The 20485-nt window shown below is 33.5% G+C and overlaps 1 protein-coding gene and 1 non-coding gene across 3 annotated transcripts in view; both read right to left on the reverse strand.

Annotated features, from left to right (window-relative positions):
• Positions 1–9063, reverse strand: part of LOC132629881 (uncharacterized) — a 77130-nt gene extending 68067 nt beyond the window's left edge. Inside the window, exons 1-2 of one of the 2 annotated variants that reach the window (XM_060345285.1) lie at positions 8806–9063; positions 7324–7405 (exon numbers count right to left, since the gene is read on the reverse strand). In XM_060345285.1, coding sequence (XP_060201268.1) covers positions 7324–7405; positions 8806–8820 — 97 coding nt within the window. In that variant the 5' untranslated portion in view covers positions 8821–9063. Of the gene's footprint in view, positions 1–7323; positions 7406–8325; positions 8341–8805 lie in introns of those variants that run through there. The other variant, XM_060345286.1, reaches the window with a different exon arrangement.
• Positions 9064–20153: 11090 nt separating this feature from the next.
• LOC132634500 (small nucleolar RNA R71) lies at positions 20154–20260 on the reverse strand. The gene has a single exon (XR_009580219.1). It is a non-coding gene; the product is annotated as a small nucleolar RNA R71 (small nucleolar RNA).
• Between the last annotated feature and the right edge of the window lie 225 nt (positions 20261–20485).

Raw genomic sequence — 20485 nt, forward strand, 5'->3', positions numbered from 1 at the left:
AAGCTTACAGGAGGAAATCAATTGAAAGATGTTGACGAGGTCAATACAACAGACATGGGCGAGCCTCAAGAAACTGATATTGCTGAAATTTTCATTCCATACCATTTTGGGATAGACAGTGGGTGCTACAATGAAGCTTCAGGGTGAAATCAACCATAAAATGGTTTTAATAATAGTTCCACACATAATTTTGTGGCTGAATCCATTGTAGAGGAGCATAAACTTCCAGTAAAAATAGTTCCAACTGGTGTGTAAATCGGGAATTGGGACATCATACGCTGCAATAAAGTTTGTCGGAATTTTCAAATTCAATTGCCAGGGTCCACCATCACTCAGGATTACTACCCTTTTGCCATTAGACAGGTGATTTGGTTTTTGGTATCAAATGGTTAGCTTCTCTCAATACTATTCAAACTTAACTGGAAGGATATGTTCATAATTTTCAATTAGCAAGGGAAACATTACAAACTGCAAGGGGTGAGATCGAGAAATTCCGCCACGGCTTCCCTTCAATCTTTTAACATGTTATCAAGGTAATCTAATCCAAACACTTTTAGATGAATTTCAGTTTGTGTTTTCTGAACCATTCCACCACTTAGACCACATTCCCATGCTATTCCTCTGTTACCAAATTCTAAACCTCCAAACATCAAACCTTATCGTTACCCATATGGCCAAAAGACTGAAATTGAGAACCAAGTTGCTACTTTATTAGAATCCATTTTTAGTCACCCTAGTTCAAGCCCCTTTGCTAGCCCAGTTCTGCTAGTGAAAAAGAAAGATAATTCTTGGAGGTTGTGTGGATTACCGTAGCGTTAACAAAATCACTGTTCCTGACAAATATCCCATACCCAATATTGATGAGTTGCTAGATGAGTTACATAAAGCCACAATTTTTTCAAAAATTGATCATCGTTCAGGATACCATCAAATCCGTGTCCAACCTAATGATGTCTATAAACTGTCTTTCGTACTCATTCAGGCCATTATGAGTTTCTCGTAATGGATTTTGAACTCACCAATGAAACATCCACGTTTCCAGCTGCCATGAATGATCTTTTCATGCCATACCTTAGAAAACTCGCCCTAGTGTTCTTTGACGATATTCTAATCTATAGTCCCGACCCTCAAAACACACCAACACCACCTTCAAACAACCCTACATCTTGTTTCTGTCAACTCTTTTTTCGCTAATCAAAAAATTGTTTGTTTGGACAGCACCAAGTTGGTTTTTCGGGTCATGTGACTTCCCGAGATGGAGTTGCCGTGGATTCGGAAAAAATATTAGCAGTGTTGGAATAGCCTGTTTCAAATAATGTCAAAGAACTCCGAGGATCCTTAGGTCTCACGGGTTATTATCGGCGCTTTGTTAAGAACTATAGAATCATCGCTCGTCCTTTAACGGAATTGACCAAGCAAGATGTTTTTTCTGGAATGCAAAAGTAGAAGAGGTTTTCCAAAATCTTAGGAGGATCTTGACATTAACACCGGTGCTTCTTCTTCCCAACTTCACTCAACAGTTGAGTTGAGTGTGATGCATCATCTGATGGAGTAGGGGCTATTTTACTACAACAGTACCATCCAGTTGCCCATTTCAGTAAGGGATTTTCCTTTTCTAATCGCATTAAATCTACTTATGATCGCGAATTGTTGGCTTTGGTCCTTGCACTTCAAAAATGGAAGCACTATATCTTGGGCCGGCATTTTATTGTCACTACCGACCATTGCAGCCTAAGTCGGGTTTTCTCAAAATCCTTGATAAAGTTATTTATGGAAGTTCTTAAAGAGTTTTCATAATGCTATACTTCAATTATCGAGTCAAAGGAGCATTCCGCTTTACAAAAAAACCAAAAATCTTTCTTAAGCTGAACAGCAACGCTATTTGATTTCACTATTGTCTATAAGTCGGGAAGTGAAAACAAAAGAGCTGATGCCTTATCCTGCTGCCCTCAACATGCTTATGTTTTTACTTTGGTGATGCATTTTCCATTAGATTTCAATGATTTGAGAGAAGCAATTGAAGTTGCTCATCATCCACACACTAAGCAAATTCGGGATCAACTGTCCTCTAATCCGTCGGCTCATCCCGATTTCTCATTGTCTGCTAACTATTTACTACAAATCTCGGTGGGTTATTCCTGATTATCCTGAGCTTAAAGCCAAGATTTTAGCGGAGTCACATGATTCTCCAACAGAAGGGCGCGAAGGTTACATAAAAACTCTCAAAAGGATATCGACAAATTTTTCTGGCCTCATTTGAAGCATGATGTTAAGTTGTTTGTCTAGAATTGGTTGATACACCAGCAAAATAAATATGAAACGTTAGCGCCTGCTGATCTCTTGCTGCCTTTGCCCGCTCCTAATAAAATTTGGGAGGATATCTCCCTAGACTTCATTGTTAGACTTCCTCCTTCAAATGGCTTCGATACTATTCTTGTGGTGGTGGACAAATTTAGCAAATACAGCCATTTTCTTGCTTTATCTCATCCCTTTAAGGCTAAAACGATGGCTGTTGTCTTCTGTAAAGAGACTGTCAGGTTGCATGGTTTACCTCGCTCTATTCCTTCGGATCGTCATGTTGTTTTCACAAGTGCATTTGGAAGGAACTTTTTCGCCTTAGTTGCACTCTGTATGGGTACTTCATGTCATCCCCAATCTGATGGTCAAACGGAGGTGGTCAATCGATGCCTTGAAACTTACTTGCGTTGTTTTGCTCACGACAAGCCAAAATCATGGCTTCAGTATATACCTCGGGTTGAATACTCTTTCAACCGTGGCTACTATTCTTCAGCCAATATGACTTATTTCCAGATTGTGTGTGGGAGGGAACCACTACTCTCGCATCCCTTTGTCCACGGAGAAACTAAAATCGGTGAACTTGAATAGCAACTCGTGGAACGAGAACAAATGTTAATAGCCCCACGCTCCAATCTCATGAAGGCTCAATCCAAAATGAAATCTCAAGCTGACTCCAAGCAGTGGGACTTATTTTTTAATGTGGGTGATGCTGTCTTTCTTTGTTTACGACCTTAACGACAGAAGAGTTTAGCCAAACATCCTAATGAGAAGCTTTCTCCATGATATTTTGGCCCATACAAAATTGTTCGCAAAGTTGGTCCTATTGCTTATGAATTGCAGCTACCTCAAACATCCAAGGTACATCCTATTTTTCACGTCTCGTTGCTTCGTCCTGCTCGTAGTTGTTCAGATATTGCGTCCCCTCCACCTTACCACTATCAAGTGAATTGGAATTCATGATGGAACCTGAAAAAGTTTTATCGCATCGTTAGGTGAAAGAATTGGAAGTGCCAACTCTGGAATTACTTATTCAATGGCGTCTTCGACCTGTTGAAGAGGCTAGCTGCGAAGACTATGACTTGCTTGTTGTTCAATTCCTTTTTTCTGCCTTGAGGACAAGGCATCTTTTCAGCGGGGGTGCATTGATACTGAGCCACCTCTTGAGACTTACTCTAGGAGAAAATATCGACATAAGGATAAAGAATTGAAGAGTCTTAATGAAGTGCAACTTCTGCAGTTTTTGAAGTGTACACCTGGAGAAACTGTCAACCAACTGCTTCCTGAAACTACTCCAGCAATTTATTATCCCTAGTTTATAGTTGTCTGATGTTAATCTTATCCTATTGTATTATTTATAAATATGTAATTAGGACTAGTTAGTTGGATATGCAATTTCAGATTTAAACTACCATATTCTGGAGTCTTGTCCTATCCATACGGACATCTTAATTGGTGCAATTGTGTTTAAGATTCTTGCACGATCTATTACCAATAAATCACATTTTTTTATTCTAGTTCTTGTGTTCTGTATTCCCTGATTACTATCCATACATCTTGGCCATCCTATGAAGTTCTTTGTTTGAGAAGAAACTCGACCAAATTTTGAAATTCCCCACCCCTTAATCTTGCATGTTCCTCCTAAATCTCAAATCCCAAAGCATTCCCCCCCCCCCCTCTTGTATACTCCATTATTGTTGGATTAGCATCTCTTTTTGACATGAAATTCTATACATGTTAAGAATATAAAATATTTTATAGGATACCTTAGGGTTAAGGATTGTTCTAGATTTGGGTAAGCACTCAAAACTCTAAAAGACCATGTATCCGATGCCAACACCCAACAAGCTAGTAATGTACGAAGCAGCAAATCAAAAACCCAATTACTGACGGTTGAAGAGAATTTTTCCAAGGTTGATGGTTGTGTCGATAAGTGCCAAAATTCAATCATGGAGTAGAGTGTCGTGCCTTTAGAAATTGTCGAAGCGGTCTTTGAAGCTTCTTCTGGTTTGGGGGTAAACGAGAGAAAAAGCAATTTACTCCTCACAAAAGAAGTAGCACACATTCAGACCTTAGCTAATATTCTAGGTTGTTGGGTGGACAAATTGTCAACTGTCTATCTTGGCATGCCCCTAGCAAGTAGATACAAGGCAGTGGAGATTTGGGATGGCACTGTGGAAAAGAATGAGATGAAATTAACACAGTGGAAGGCTCGGTACCGATCCTTAGGGGGCATAATCACATTGATAAACTCTGTTTGGTCTCCCTCCCAACTTATGTGATGTCTCTTTTTCCCGTTCCTACCAGTGTGATGAAGAAGCTAGAAATATTGAGAAAAGATTTTCTATTAGAAGGTAACAAAGAGGGCAGAGGTTATAATCTAGTTAACTGGGAAACACAACTGAGCAAGAACCAGGGAGGCCTGGGCATTAGAAACCTGAAGATACAAAATAGATGTCTTTTGATGAAGCGGCTATGGAGGTTCAGTGGGGAGGAACAAGCTTTGTGGAGGAAAGTTATTCAACACAAATTTGGTCAGTCAAATCATTGATGTTCAAATTAGGTTACTAACTCTTACTGAGTGGGGGTGTAAAGGACAATCAAAGCTTTATGGCCAAAATTGCAAGGAGATAGTAGCATAAAGGTGTCTTGATTGGTGAGGTACCTCTAAAGGACTCTTTCCCTAATTCATTTGTCTTATGTAACAATCCTTATGTCACTATCAGTACACTGGACCTCCCAAGGTTGGAACTTACCTTTAGGAAACATTTGAATGATTGGGAAGTGCAGAAGGTGGCAACACTACTGAAGGATGTTAAAGGCTTCACCAGCACCTCCACTGAGCTAGATACCATTAGATTGAGACATACTATGGATGGAGCTTTTTCAGTCAATAAGATATATAAAAAAGAGAATAATGCAGAAAATAGAAGGTGGCCAAGGATTTGGATGGCCTACCAACCAAGGTGAAATGCTTCACATGGTGTCTAAAAGAGCTTGTCTCACCTGTGAAGTACTTCATAGAAAGGGTATGCCAATTGTGTCCATGTGTTTTCTATGCCATGAAACTGGGGAAACCAATAACCACTTGTTTCTTCACTGCAAATTTACAGCTCAAACTTGGACTCTGTTCTTTAGTCTTGGACTGTATGGAGAGAAAGGAATGGTAGTTGTTTTGAAGACAAATTCAATTCATACAATTAGTGAAAAGGAATTTTAACTTTCTGTTTTTGGTGTAAAGAGTTTTATAGAGGAAGTACAAGATCTTGTAGAATTTTTTGGAGCCTTGTAAATCTGTTTTTATTTCATTTACACTCCTTGTTGATTTTTGGAAGTTACCAACATATCCTTAATCTTGAGGGATACAATAGTACCAGTTTCAAAAAAAAATTGTTGAAGGGAAAAGAAGTCTTTCCGTATAGGCGAGCAAGAAGTGTTTGTGCTTTGGGAGCTTTTTTAGGTGTATCATTTGAAGGGAAGGAGGATAGAGTCCTGCCGCTATTGCATGACATTTAAAGAGTTATAATTGGGTCAAAGAGCAGATAAATGGATTAAAAAGGAGGGGGAAATAGTAGGATTGTAGTGTACGAAAGGAGATCTAGAAGTAGAAAGAGGGCTGAGTGATAGAGGTTGGGGAGGGGGTGCTCCGCCGGATTATCCTGCCTAACTGGAACAGAATTTGTATGGGGAAAGGAAAGAAGTTGTGTATAGATGTTAAGATCGTATCTTGGAATGTAAGAGGGGTGAATGAACAAAACAAAGGGGACATCATCAAGGTAGGTTTAAGAAAATGCAGAGTTTACATCGTTTGTCTTGAGGATACCAAAATAGAAGGTTGGATAGCATTATAAGGAGTGTGCGAGGAGAAATATGGGTGAAATATTAGTTTACCCCCGGGTTGGGTAATGCGGTGGGATTTTTCTATTATGATATGAAAGAAAACTGGAGTTTATGGAGGTAAAGAAATGAGAGTTCTTGTTAGCAGCTAGGTTTCATAAATGTAGAAATGAGGTGCAAGGGGATTTGGGGCAATGTGCAGTCCTGCGGGAGTGGGGTCAAAAGCGATATTTTAGGAAGCGTTGTCGATTGTTAATGGGAGTCCTATATATATTCTTTACCTTTAAGGGATCCAGAAAATAGAAGTGGAAAACATCGGAGAAAACATGTTGCAAAAAAAGAGTGTACCATTTGTTCCTCGATGTCAATAAACGATCCAATCTACGTTTAGAGAATTACAATATAAATTATTTTTTTGATCAAGTAAAAGATTTCATTGAATAATAAACATGCCACCTTGGCTATATACAAGAGATATACCAAAAAAGGAGAAACCTACAAAATATGCGTCTCTCCAAAAGACGCCCAATCCTCTATACAAACAAGAACTACATGGGTGCACCAAAAGAAAAAAAGGAATCGGAGACTACTCCTCAATTGAGCAAAGCTCATCTCCATCCCTTCTAAAGCTCTCCTATTTCTCTCCTTCCAAATGACCAACATTAACGCAAGAGTAACATTCCAAGCCTTGTGCCTTCTTCTTCTAGCTCCACTTTTCCAGCTAAACATCAACTCCTTCACGGATCTTGGCATAGCCCAATAAACGCCAAACCATCTAAAGATATCCCACCATAACCTCGTAGCTATTTTGCAATGAAGTAGATTCTAGAAAATTACGATATATTAAGTCTAGACCAACCAGGATGACCTCGAAACAGAAGGATTGAGTTTCCAACACATCAAAAGCATAAGTGAACTAGCCTTTTGAGATCTAATCACTAAAGCTCAAGAATAAATCAGAGACCAGGGTTAAAGTGGAGTCGACCATAGTGGATGAATGATACACTTGTCACATGGAAATTAGAACTACCTGCCTCTTAACTGAATTTTTCTCATCAAATCAATAAACTACTTATCTCATCAGAGAAGGAAAGAATTACCAGCCTTTCAGCTACAATCTAATATAACATGAATGAGCAAATTGAATTGGAAACTTAAATACCAAACAGGAAATAGAAAATATGAATATACCTTTCCATACGCTGATTCTCAATGCCTCTGCCGACAATCCATGGACATATTCACCAAGATATCTTCGAAGCAAATGCAGAACCTACATCATGTACATATTATTTTTGAAAGGGAACTATCTTTTGAATGGGTACACCATGTACATATTATTGCTCGAAAGCTAATACAAAAGAAAAAGTGGAAAAAAATAGTAACGACTAATTAAACATGACATTATACTTAACTTTTCCCTTGATTCTATCAAATACAATTTACTAGAAAGCATAAATTTTTTTATGAAGTGATTACACTAAAGACATCAAGTAGATGCAAATAGTACAAACAATAGTAAGTACAAAAGAGTGTATGCTAGTTCCATCACAATGTGCCCTATACTAAAGATAAGGAACTAAAATGAATTTCCTTCTGTTTAAATAGATTATTTACACACTAAAATTGTTATTGTACAGTTAATTATAAACTTTGGACAATTTAAACAACACATAAGAAAAAGTAAAGTGAGGTGTAAACTAAAAGCGCATAACACAACAGCTATAAGTAAATAGTAGACCAATGACTGGCATTAAGAAAAATCCACTACTTCGAATGCATACTCGAAAAATAGGCTGAAACTAATTCGCTCATGATTTCCAAACCTTAATCGGTGAAAAAACTACTCCTTGCATTCGCTACTCAGAAGTCAATTTGACTAATCTTCGGAGCTAAATTGAATTAGATTAATTCATTTTTTTAAATTCAAATTTAGATGTTCAAAAACTATACGAAAAATACTATAAATTGCAATTCTTCTCATATTAATATGATGAAAAACAAAAAATACATTTGTTGGTCAAAGTTCATGTAGTTTGACTATCAAGAAGCAAAACGTGACAAGTACAAGTGAACGGAGGGAGTATAACTTTAAAAACAAGTCAATTTATGAGGAATAACTACAGCACAAACTTTGAACAATTCATAACACACAAAAAAAAATATGAAGTGAGAAAATGAGAGTTTGTTCACATGTGCTTCGAACATGTTGATGAATCATTGGTAATTAAAACAATTCAATTAACAAGGAATAAATACAGTACGAACTTTGAACAATTCATAACACACACACAAAAAAAAAAAAAGGTGAGAATGAAAGTTTGTTTACAGGCGCTTTGAACATGATGATAAAACTAATTCAATTAACGATCAATAAATACAGTACAAACTTTGAGCAATTTTAAACAACACATAGAACAGGTAAAATGAGGTGTAAACTAAGAAGCATATAACACAAATGAAAAACTATAACTCTATAAACAATTCAATTAACAAGGAATAAATACAGTACAAACTTTGAACAATTCATAACACACACACAGAATGAAAGTAATTCGCCTCATGATTTCCAAAACCTTAATCAGTGAAAACAATTCAATTAACGAGGAATAAATAGAGTACAAATTTTAAACAAAAAGTAAACTGAAGTGAGAAAATGAGAGTGTTAATTACATGTGCTTCGAACATGATGATGATGAATCAATGTGCGATCTTTGAGATAATTAATAATTAGCGGCGATCACCGCCTTAATATAAGATAATTCATTTTTTGAAGAAGAAACCCTAGAACTTTCTCGAATGTAGAGAGAGAAAAAAAAAAATCGAAGAGCTTTGGAATGTAAAAACAAGGAGTTTTTAGAGTACTTGTGGAATTCCTTGAAGGGAGAGTAAGTGAAGAATTATTAGAAAACTGGCTGAAATGAAAGGGTTGATGAAAGTATAAGAATAACGCATAAAGTTCATTTCCTAATACTGTAGCATTTGCAGGCCAGCTGCAGTTTTTTTTGTTAAACGGGTCGGGTCAAACGACGTGTCGGGTTATAATGTTGCGTTATGAATTGGGTCATTTGCACTTTTGTCCCTATTTTGTGTTGGTACACTAATGTCTATTTGGAGAAAAAATCATTAGAAATGACTCTTCTATACATTATTATACACTTTTACACAAGGTCTATATATTGTCTATGGTAAGGGTTCGCTTGGTACAAGGGATAAGGGATAAATAAATCTCAGATTAAATTTGAGATGAGTTTATTCCACGTTTGGTTGGGATAGAATCGTGGTATAACTAATTCTTCCGGGATTGTAGTGTTTTTTTTTTATTCATGTGGGAGAGTAGAATAACTAATTCCAGGATAATTAATCTCAGGATAGTAATCCTGGGATTACTTGTTTACAACCAAACGACCCCTAAGTGTATAATGTTGTACATCGTGCGTATAAATACTGTTGCAAAAAAAATAAAGTTGGCTATGCGGATGTAAATTAAAATATGACTCTGTGGATGCAATATTTTTTATGTTGGATTGTATATTATTGAAATTATCCCTATTTTTTACCCCTCAAGGCAAATAATTTTTTCGCATGCCATAAGTTTATATTTTCGAATCATAATATCTCACAAATTATGTATATGCGGTTAAAGAACTTATGTCAGCTAGGTATAATTTTGATTTGAAGGGCAAAATTTAAAGACCAGTCTATGTGGAGGGCTAAATGTAAAGATCAGTCCATTTGAAGGGAAAATTGTACAATTTCTTCTTATAAATTGGGTTTGGGTGCTTTTGTAATTACTAAATTATGATGGTTTGCTTTGTAACAAATGAAGTGAGAAGGTAGATGAATGGAGAAATGAGAAGGTAGATGAAAAGTTAAAAACATAAGCGGCCATTTTTCGTAATACTGTGCATTTGCAGGCCGTCTAGTTTTTTCTGTTGAATGTGTCGGGTCAAACAACGTGGCGGGTCAAGTCGGGTTACAGATTGGGTTTTGATGCTTTTGTAATTATTAAAATAAGATTAAACTAAGACGAAAAAATTAGTACTATATATAAATGAACTAGACGGGCCCAACACTTTAGATTATAGTGCATTTATGTGTATGTAATTGTCTTTAAATAGTAATTATATATATATATATAGAGAGAGAGAGAGAGAGTATATATTATGTTTAAAACACTATTAATATAACAATATAGTTTGTGCTCCGTATCTAAAATTTTATTGTATTAATGTTTGCTATGAATACAAAATCAGCAAATTTATTAATATTTTTTAAAGAGAATAAAAATAAAAATAAAAGTAATTAAATTCTATCTTATTTTAAAATATAAATATTTTAAGTATATTTATTTTAGTGAACATAACAAATAAATAACATGGCGGAATAACAAATACAACAGTTTAATATCTAGATTAGATCTCAGGCTAATATAAAAAAAGAAAGAAAACTATATGGTTTGACTACTTAACTTTTTGAAGAAAAGCAATTTCATTTGCTGTCACTAATGGATTGATACGCACGTGGCAATGAATCCATCATTATTGACTTAATGAAATACTTTGGAAATTACATGAATATTGTTTGATTTTTTAATATGGAGTGCGTTTTTTTTTTGACATTATTATTTTGCACTATATATATATATATATATATATATATATATATATATATATATATATTATGTTCAAAACATGATTAATATAACATTGTAGTTTGTACTCCGTATTTAAAACTTTAGTATATTAGTGTTTACTACGAATACAAAGTTTGCACCTTTTTTTTTACATTTTTTTTTTTAATATGGGGTTCACTTTTTTTTTTTTATATTGCTTGATTTTGTTAATATGGGATCCACTTTTCTTATAGTGAGTTTGGAGATGGTGGGTTCCACTTTTTTTTTTTATATATATTATTAGTTTGTACTATTTTTATGCATATAATATATATACATATACTATGTTCAAAACACGATTAATATAACATTGTAATTTGTGCTCCGTATCTAAAACCTTATTATATTAGTATTTACTACGAATACAAAGCCAACACTTTTTTTTAACATTATATTTTTTTAATATGGGGTTCACTTTTTTTTTTATATTGCTTGATTTTGATAATATAGGGTCCACTTTTTTTTTCCCATGAGTTTGGAGATGGTGAGTTATTTTTTTTTTATATATTTTTTTATATTTGTTTGATGTTGTTTAGTATGAGGTTCACCCTTTATGGGGTGCACTTTTTTTTTTTTTTTATATTATTAGTTTGTACTATTTTTATGCATATAATATATATACATATACTATGTTCAAAACACGATTAATATAACATTGTAGTTTGTGTTCCGTATCTAAAACCTTATTATATTAGTGTTTGCTACGAATATAAACCCAACACTTTTTTTAACATTATATTTTTTTAATATGGGGTTCACCTTTTTTTTTTATATTGCTTGATTTTGATAATATAGGGTCCACTTTTTTTTTCCCATGAGTTTGGAGATGGTGAGTTCCACTTTTTTTTCTTCCTTTTTTTTATTGGTCGGTGTTATTTAGTATGGGGCCCGCCCTTTTTTTTTAAGGGACAACGGACGACGAAGCATGGGTCTAAACCCATGCTTTATATAGTTTTTTTTTTTAATTTTTTATATTGCTTGGTGTTGTTTAGTATGGGGCTCACCCTTTTGGACATTATTAGTTTGCACTATTTTTATGCATATAATATATATATATATATATATATACTATTTTTAAAAAAGACGATTGATATAACATTGTAATTTGTGCTCCGTATCTAAAACTTTATTATATTAGTGTTTGCTACGAATACAATGTCTGCACTTTTTTTTTTGACATTGTTTATTTTTTTAATATGGGATTCACTTTTTATTTTATTTTATTTTATATATTGCTTGATTTTGTCAATATAGGATACTATGTTCAAAACACGATTAATAAAATATTGTAGTTTGTGCTCCGTATTTAAAACTTTATTATATTAGTGTTTGCTACGAATATGCACGTGGCAATGAATCCATCATTATTGACTTAATGAGATACTTTGAAAATTACATGAATATTGTTTGATTTTTTAATATGGGGTGCACTTTTTTTTTAACATTATTAATTTGCACTATTTTTATGCATATATATATATATTTAATATGGGGTGCACTTTTTTTTTTACATTATTAATTTGCACTATTTTTATGCATATATATATATATATAATATGGGGTGCACTTTTTTTTGACATTATTAATTTACAATATTTTTATGCACACATATATATATATATATATATATATTAGAATTATAGGGCCCACAATTTTTTTTTGCACTTTTTTTTTGACATTGTTTGTTTTTTTAATATGGGATTCATTTTTTTTATTTTATATATTGCTTGATTTTGTCAATATGGGATACTATGTTCAAAACACGATTAATATAACATTGTAATTTGTGTTCCGTATTTAAAACTTTATTATATTAGTGTTTGCTATGAATACGCACGTGGCAATGAACCCATCATTATTGACTTAATAAGATATTTTGGAAATTACATGAATATTGTTTGGTTTTTTAATATGGGTGACATTTATTTTTTTTTACATTATTAATTTACACTATTTTTTTAACATTAGGTGTTGTTTAATATATATGGGGCCCACAAATTTTTTTTTATTAAATTGGAACGGATATATATTACTACTATTAAGAAGAGTGTATATATTAGAATTATGGGGCCCACATTTTTTTAAATATTAATTGTTATTTAATATATATGGGGCGTACAATTTTTTTTTATTAAACGGACGACGAGAAAGTGAGTTGGATTAATTCTTCTTAATATTAGTTATTGTTTAATATATATGAGGCCCACAATATGAGTCCCACAATTGTTTTTTTAATTAAACGGACGACAAGAAAGTGAATTGGACTAACTCTTCTTAATAGTAATAGTAGTAAAGTAAAGTAAAGTAAAGCAAAATCTCCAACTTTGTCGTCCTCACAATGCCAATACAATCCACCAAGCTTCTACACGTGGCTGCTTTCTTTTTCATTTTTGCACTCATTGTTTTTTTCCTCAAGTTTATCCCTTACTTGAGCTTTGTATTTAGTGTATACCCTCTAGATATTTTAGTAAGTTCCTGTGAATCTTTATGGCTCCTTTCTCCTTCATGTCCATTTTTTGTGGCTATTTTTAGTTTTATTATTTAGTTTAAAATAAATAATATTTTACTTTTTTGTCCCGATTTAAGTATCTTAGTTTAACTAAGTATAGAGTTTAAGAAATAAAGGAGATTTTTGAATATTGTGGTCATAAATTAAAGATGTGTACAATGTACTTAAATGTCCTTTAAATTTTCTGGATACAAACTTGCAATGCAGGATGTTTATAATGTCAACTTACTAAATATAGAAAGAGATACTCTTTTTGGACAGGCACCTTTCAAATTTTGAGATTTAAACAAGTCTTTCTTTGACCGTAATTTTTTCATATCTCTTTTAAATATTCTTAATTATCAATTATTGTGATTTATAGTACTTTTTATATAGTTTTTAAATTTGTAAATTTTATTTCAAAAAGCTTAAAAATTTCATGGCCAATTCACAATCAAAAGTAAATTGTCTGACTCTCGAAATCTGAACTGTGCAACATAAATTGGGACAGAAGAAGTAGTTTTTTTCTTATTCAAATTTACCCTTGTTTGGAAGTGTGAATTACCAAGAAATTGTATTAAATTGATACTATTTAATTAAGGGCAATTTAATGAAAATAATTCTTACTTTCTAGGAGCAAATGATTTCCTAAGGGGTGTGAACAAGCTAAAAACTCTATATAATATTGACCTAGGGGTTTATTAGTTACATTTTTGATAAAATTTAGGCAACTTTGGAGCCACATTTTTTTTTTCCAACTGGAGCATTTATTAGTTTTTACTAATTATTCTCTTCTGTTTTAATTTATGTGGTACTTTTCGTTTCGCGAAAGTAAATTTAACTAAAACTCAAAGCTAAATTAAATTAGACCAATATTTTAAAACTATGCAAAAAGTACAATAAATTGCAGTGAGAATTAACATTTTAAGCATAATAGAGAATTACATTAATTCTTGAGATTCATTTAATGAATTTGGTTTTCTCCCTTAATTTAATCTAAAACTAAGCTTAAATTACCACATTTAACTAGAATAATCTCTTGCTATCACGTGAAATATCATGAGTGAAATTGAAACTTAATAAATACCAAAAGAAATAATTATTTATATCCATAAATAGAGAAATTAAATGCTCACAAATTCGTAAAAATATCAATATTTTTTATTTATGATTTAACCGAGTTGTAATTATATTATATAATTTAAATGTTACTTACAGACTGTCAATTCATTTTTGTCCCTTTGGAATTTGCTAATTTTCATGCTAGACTTCCTTCTTCATACATAATTTTTTTTTTTAAGGTTATCTAATTAGGTGACTGAGAAACTTTAATGCTTTCTCCTTTTTAATTTGTTTATCTAATTTTAACTTTGACACGAAGTTTAAGAAAGTAAAAAAAGAAACTTTTGAATACTATGATCTTAAATTATAGATATTATAATGTATCAAAATGTCCTTTAATCTTGTGGTGTTACAAATGCAATGTGAAAAATTGTAATTAAAGAGTTGCCAAATAAAAATAGGTATCTTTTTCACACAGAGTAAAGTACAAACAAATTGAAACATATGAAATAATTATGAAAACTTACCAAGGGTACTAAATTATATTAATTATGTAGTGAAAAAATATAATGATGCATAGTATATACTTCATTGGTTAAACTATTACTACTTTTATATCTTGAGTTTGGGCTTGGCCTTAGCACGAGCCTCGTGAAACTAATCTAGATAAGGCGAGCGGAAAAAAAGTTAATCAAGATGGGAATAAAAAACTACTAAAATTGAGTACCCGATAAGAAAAATTTAAATCATACGAGAGGAAAGACACCTAATACCTTGTAACTTACTGCTCAAAAACATTGGAATATACCTTGTAGCTTACAACTCAAGATGCTAAAACTAATTTAGTTTCAATATCAATAGCATAATAAGTTTTAGAGTTGAGACTTTCACTATGGCTTGTAGCCGTTTTCATCACCCAAAGGCCAAGGCACAAAATTTAACGTTTCATTATTTTAAAATTTAATATAAAAAATATATTTTACACATATTAATTTATTCGTTAAGGTTTCGTATTTTTTCTGATTACCTAATTATTCGGTATCGTTATAAATTTATGAAGAAATTTACAATTTTATTAAGACACATAATAATCGGTTTTGGTACGACACAGTTCGATCAGTTAAGTTGATTTTTTAACACCCATTTGACACGATTATGTATATTATCAACTATTGTTGGGCATTAATGTGTTATGAATGGGAAATGGGGGAAGAAAATGTGGAGGGAAAATGAAAATTTTGAATTGTTCATTTATTGCTTTACGGAAGAAACATTTCTACCACATTGGTAGTGGAAAGGAAAGTTCTTGTGTTATATAGAGAAGCACATCTTCTAGCTCATAAAGAGTTGAGAAGAGGACCTCCCCTCGCGCTGTCGTCGTCGCTCGGCTCGGATTCCGATTCGGTCAAATGATCTGATTGATTGATAATCTTTCTGGACCAAATTTATTTAGTTTTAATTATTTAATTAATTTTCTCGCCAGTCATTTGTCCTCAGATTTTTTCCTTACGAAATTTCTGAATTCTTTAATCTTCTTCTTCTACATTTCATAAAATTCTCGTGTGATTTTACAGCCTTTGAGTGGTTCGTTGTCACCAAAGTTTGCAGTACTGCTACTACGGTGAGTAAATCGTTCTATCCTAGAAGGATATATTCCATACAACCTCGGGTACATTGACGGGAATAATTTCCTTAAGGATACACTGTGCATTCAGTGGGCTCGATTTAATTCCTACAAATATTTTTCATATATTGTTCTTCTGGTTTTTTATGTTTCTGAATTTTTTTCCAGATTCTGTTTAAATTGGTTTTTCCAGATACAGATTACTAACAACTTTAACTTTTTTATACAAAGTATAACAATTGTTACTCCCTCTGTTCACTCTTAATTACTTGTTCACAATTGATTTTGCATTCGCTTTAAGAAATAATAAATGAAGAGTGTATTTGCAGGGATGACATATGTTCTATTCAACTACTATATAACTGCTTACAGGATTTCTCTCTAACCTCTGGATTGAATGTCAATAAGTCCAAGAGTGTTATATTCTTTGGTGGGGTTCCCCCTTACTGAAAAGGAAGTTATACTTGGGTATCCCTCGTGGTACACTATCTGTTAGATTTTTTTTTTATTTTTTTTATTTTTTTTTCCCCTCCCATTTTTAGGAGGATTTATAGTGTTTCCATACTTCCCCTCCAGTGTGACTCGAACCTAGGACCTACCGGTCGTGGGTGGAGGTGCTTAACCACTTAGCCATCCCTCACTTATCTGTTAGATATTTAGGTGTGCCACTTAGCATTAAAAGAGTTTCAATTACCCAATGACAGCCCTTACTTGAAAAATGCTAGGCAAGATCATCTCATGGTCCTCAAAATTCTTGTACTATGCTGGCGCATTAATGTTGATTAAAAGCATACTATTTGCTATTCTAATTTATTGAGCTCAAATTTTCATCATTTCAAAGAAGATTATGAAGATAATTGAAGCTACTTGTTGATGTTTTATGTGGAATGAGCCTGCTAGTCTATCCAAAAAAAAACACTTCTAGCATGAAATACAGTGTGCTTACCTAGAACAACAGGGGGGATTTAATGTGATAGACATGTATGTATGGAACAAAGTTGCAGGGAGCAAACACTTCGAAAACTTGTGCTTGAAGAAAGACAACCTATGAATTAAGTGAATACATTGCTACTACACAAACGAAAAACACGTGTGGGGACTACGCCAAAACAAGTATCCCGGACTATACATTACTACTATATATAAGGAAGAATCCTTATTTTTTGTACTCCTCACATGAGTTTTTTGGTCTCTTTTACCCCTAATTGAAGTTGTTATGACTTTGTAAGTTTCTCACATTTTGGTAATTTTTAAGAACTTTAGGGGTTTTTTACTTGCCACTATTAAATGATAATGTCTTATAAAAGATGATAGACCCACAAACCACACTCATAGATATTTGACTAGTTATGGGAGGCCCGTACTAAGCCCGGCCCCAAATTCTGAATATAAAAACAGTAAAAACTAAATCTTTTTAGTTTGACCGTAAATTCGGACATGAAATTTTTAAGTTTTTTAAAAATAAAATTTACATATTTGAAAACTACGTAAAAAGTAATATAAATCATAATAATTTATAATTTAAAATATTTAAAAGGATATATGAAAAAATATGATCAACAAAAAAATCGTTTGAATCTCAAAATTCGAAAGATACCACATAAATTAGGACGGAAGGAGTATTGGGAAAATAGAAAGAAACCTGATAAAGGGCCCATAACAAAAGCCCACCCAAGAGTGGTACTCACAAAATGAATGATGACAACAAAACTAATTACAATAGCAGCCACGTGTAATTCATAAGATAATTCAAATCAATCACTGTAATTCCGATTTAGTCCTTGTGAAGACGACCAAAAGAGCCGATCGGCTCTTATATTAAGTAGTAATTTCTTTTTTGTGGAAATGTTATTAAACTTATTTCAAATTATAATTTTATTTAAGAATTTGTTATAGACACTAAAGAAGTATCTTGTTATTCAAATTCTATTTTAATATAGGAGTAATTATTATTTATACATTATTCTTATAATATTATTTATTATTTATTGATGTTATTTTCTATTTCTCATTTGCTATTTAAAATTTTTGTTCGACCGGTTAAACTTAAGTTTATTTTTAAAGTATTTTCTCCTGTAATTTTATGTTGTATATGCTAGCAAACATAAGTAATTAACAAAGATTTTACTTAAGGTAGGATTGATGTGCCGTGAATTTTAGCACATTTTATGCCTTTGTAACTAGACATATTGCTTGATTTTAAGTGTTTTTACATTGCTTCTTATGTTATTTTTGTGTTTTATAGGGTTGATTAACTAAGGATCGGAAATGAGAAGTAATGCTGAAAAAACGGACAAATTGGAGCTAAGCGACGCTCCGTAACTCATGTTACGGTCCGTACCTTTGAACCGTAACAGGGCCTGAATTTCCAGAAAGTTTTCATTGAAACCATCAGTGTTACGGTGGAGTGTTACGGTCCGTAACATGTCACCGTAACATGAGCTAAATTTCCAGAGAGTTTCAATAAAACCTTCAGTGTTACGGTTTAGTGTTACGGTCCGTAACCCTTCACCGTAACATCATCCAAAATTCCAGAGAGTTGCCAAGTAATTGTCACCACTTACGCTTCAGAAGGACGGACCGTAACACAGGGTACGGTCCGTCGCATGGTGGCCGTAACGTCAAAGTGGTCAAATGACGAAATGAAGGACGGACCGTAACCTGAGTTACGGTCCGTAACAATGCGGCGTAAGGGCATTTTTGTCCAGAAACTTGGCGCGATTTTTGGCTCTATAAATACATAATGTAGGGTTTTAATTCATAATTCAGATTTTATTTTAGAGGCATAAACCCTAGGTTTTTAATCTTGAAGTGGTTGGAGCATTTAAGGCAACAACTTCACTGTCATTCCATCTTGTATTAGTATTGTAAGTGTATTATGTTAATCTTTAAGCTTTTTCTGTCAAGAAACATTATGAGTAGCTAATTTCAATTCTAAGGTTGTGAATCCCATGATGGGTATTATGTGAATGGGTTTCTATTTATGATATATGCATAATGGTTGTTGTTATTTATTCTATCTTTGAGTTGTAACGTTGGGTAATGATTGCAAGCATTAGCCGAAGCCATTATATTGACTTTTCTTGGGAAAGAGAGTCAATATTGGTAAGATTGAATAACAATGACTCGAGGCGTTAACCCTCGTTTAATAGATTAACTTAGGAATAAGAATAAGTCTAAATTGGCATTATTGGTCGCTCTTCGATTGTAACTCTTTTATATTCGGAAGAATCATAAAGAGGAAATACTGCTTAACTGTTGAGAAACATTAAGAAGTCTTTAAGAGACCAAGTGCATATTCATAGAACAACCATTAGAAGTATATCACCTTGAAACCTGAAGCATAATATCTAATCAAATTGGGGAACACAACCTTAGTCTCTCTCTCTCTCACATTAATTACATTTTAAGTCAAAGTATTAAATTACATTATTCAAAAATCAATTCAAACTATCCGGAATAGGATTAAAGCATTTAAAGACCGGTATCGCATACGATTAGTACTCTTTTCTCTCCATATTCCCTGTGGGATTCGACCCCAACCTTGTTGGGTTACTATATTTGACAACGTCCGCTTTACGCCATTAATAGGTGTAATTTGAACGTATCAATTTTTGGCGCCGTTGCCGGGGAATACGGTTCAGAAATTACTAATTATTGTGTACTATTCTTTAAAACTTTTTCTATTCCATCACACCTCGTTTGCTGTTTTAGTGAACCAGGTGAACATGGCTGGAAGACCCCATCGCACTCAAGGGAACCAAGGGGGGATCCAAGTGAACCATCCTGCACCAGAAGAAGAGGAGGATGAGAATGTATTTGCAGAATTCATCGACGAAGCTGATTATGCTTCTGCTGTAGTTCCCCCGAGAACAGGAAATGCTAATTTCAAAATTGATAGTTCTATCTATCAGCTATTGAAACTTGAAGGCTATTTCCGAAATTCTTCGGAGGACTGTCCACTTCGACACCTAAAGAATTTCGTGCATGTATGTTCCCAACAATCTCAAGGTGATGTTCCTGCTGATGCACTGCGACTGCGGGTTTTCAAATATTCCTTAGCTGGCCAAGCTAGGGAATGATATGAAAAGCTCCCGAGCAATACTATTCATACCTGGAATGAGCTGGCCAATATCTTTCTAAAAAAATGGTTCCCACCCAGCAAAAAGGCTGAGCTTCGGGATATGATTTTTGGGTTTAAACAACTTCCAGGGGAACAACTATATGCTGCATGGGAGAGGTTCAAATATTATCTAGCTCAATCTCCGACTCATGGATTTCCAGATGCAATTCTCACAGATAAGTTCTACAAGGGGCTAGATACAATGAATCAAATAGCTGTCAACACTGCAGCTGGGGGATGCTTCATGGACAAATCCTTTGTCAACATCACCCGGTTGCTCGACAAGCTTACTACCCATAATCAAGCCTGGCATTCGAGTGATAGCGAAATCCTATCATATAGTAGTCCCTCTGTGGCCGCGGTGGCCAAAGAAAATCATGA

This window comes from Lycium barbarum, chromosome 3, assembly GCF_019175385.1.
Source record: "Lycium barbarum isolate Lr01 chromosome 3, ASM1917538v2, whole genome shotgun sequence".
Classification (NCBI taxonomy): domain Eukaryota; kingdom Viridiplantae; phylum Streptophyta; class Magnoliopsida; order Solanales; family Solanaceae; genus Lycium; species Lycium barbarum.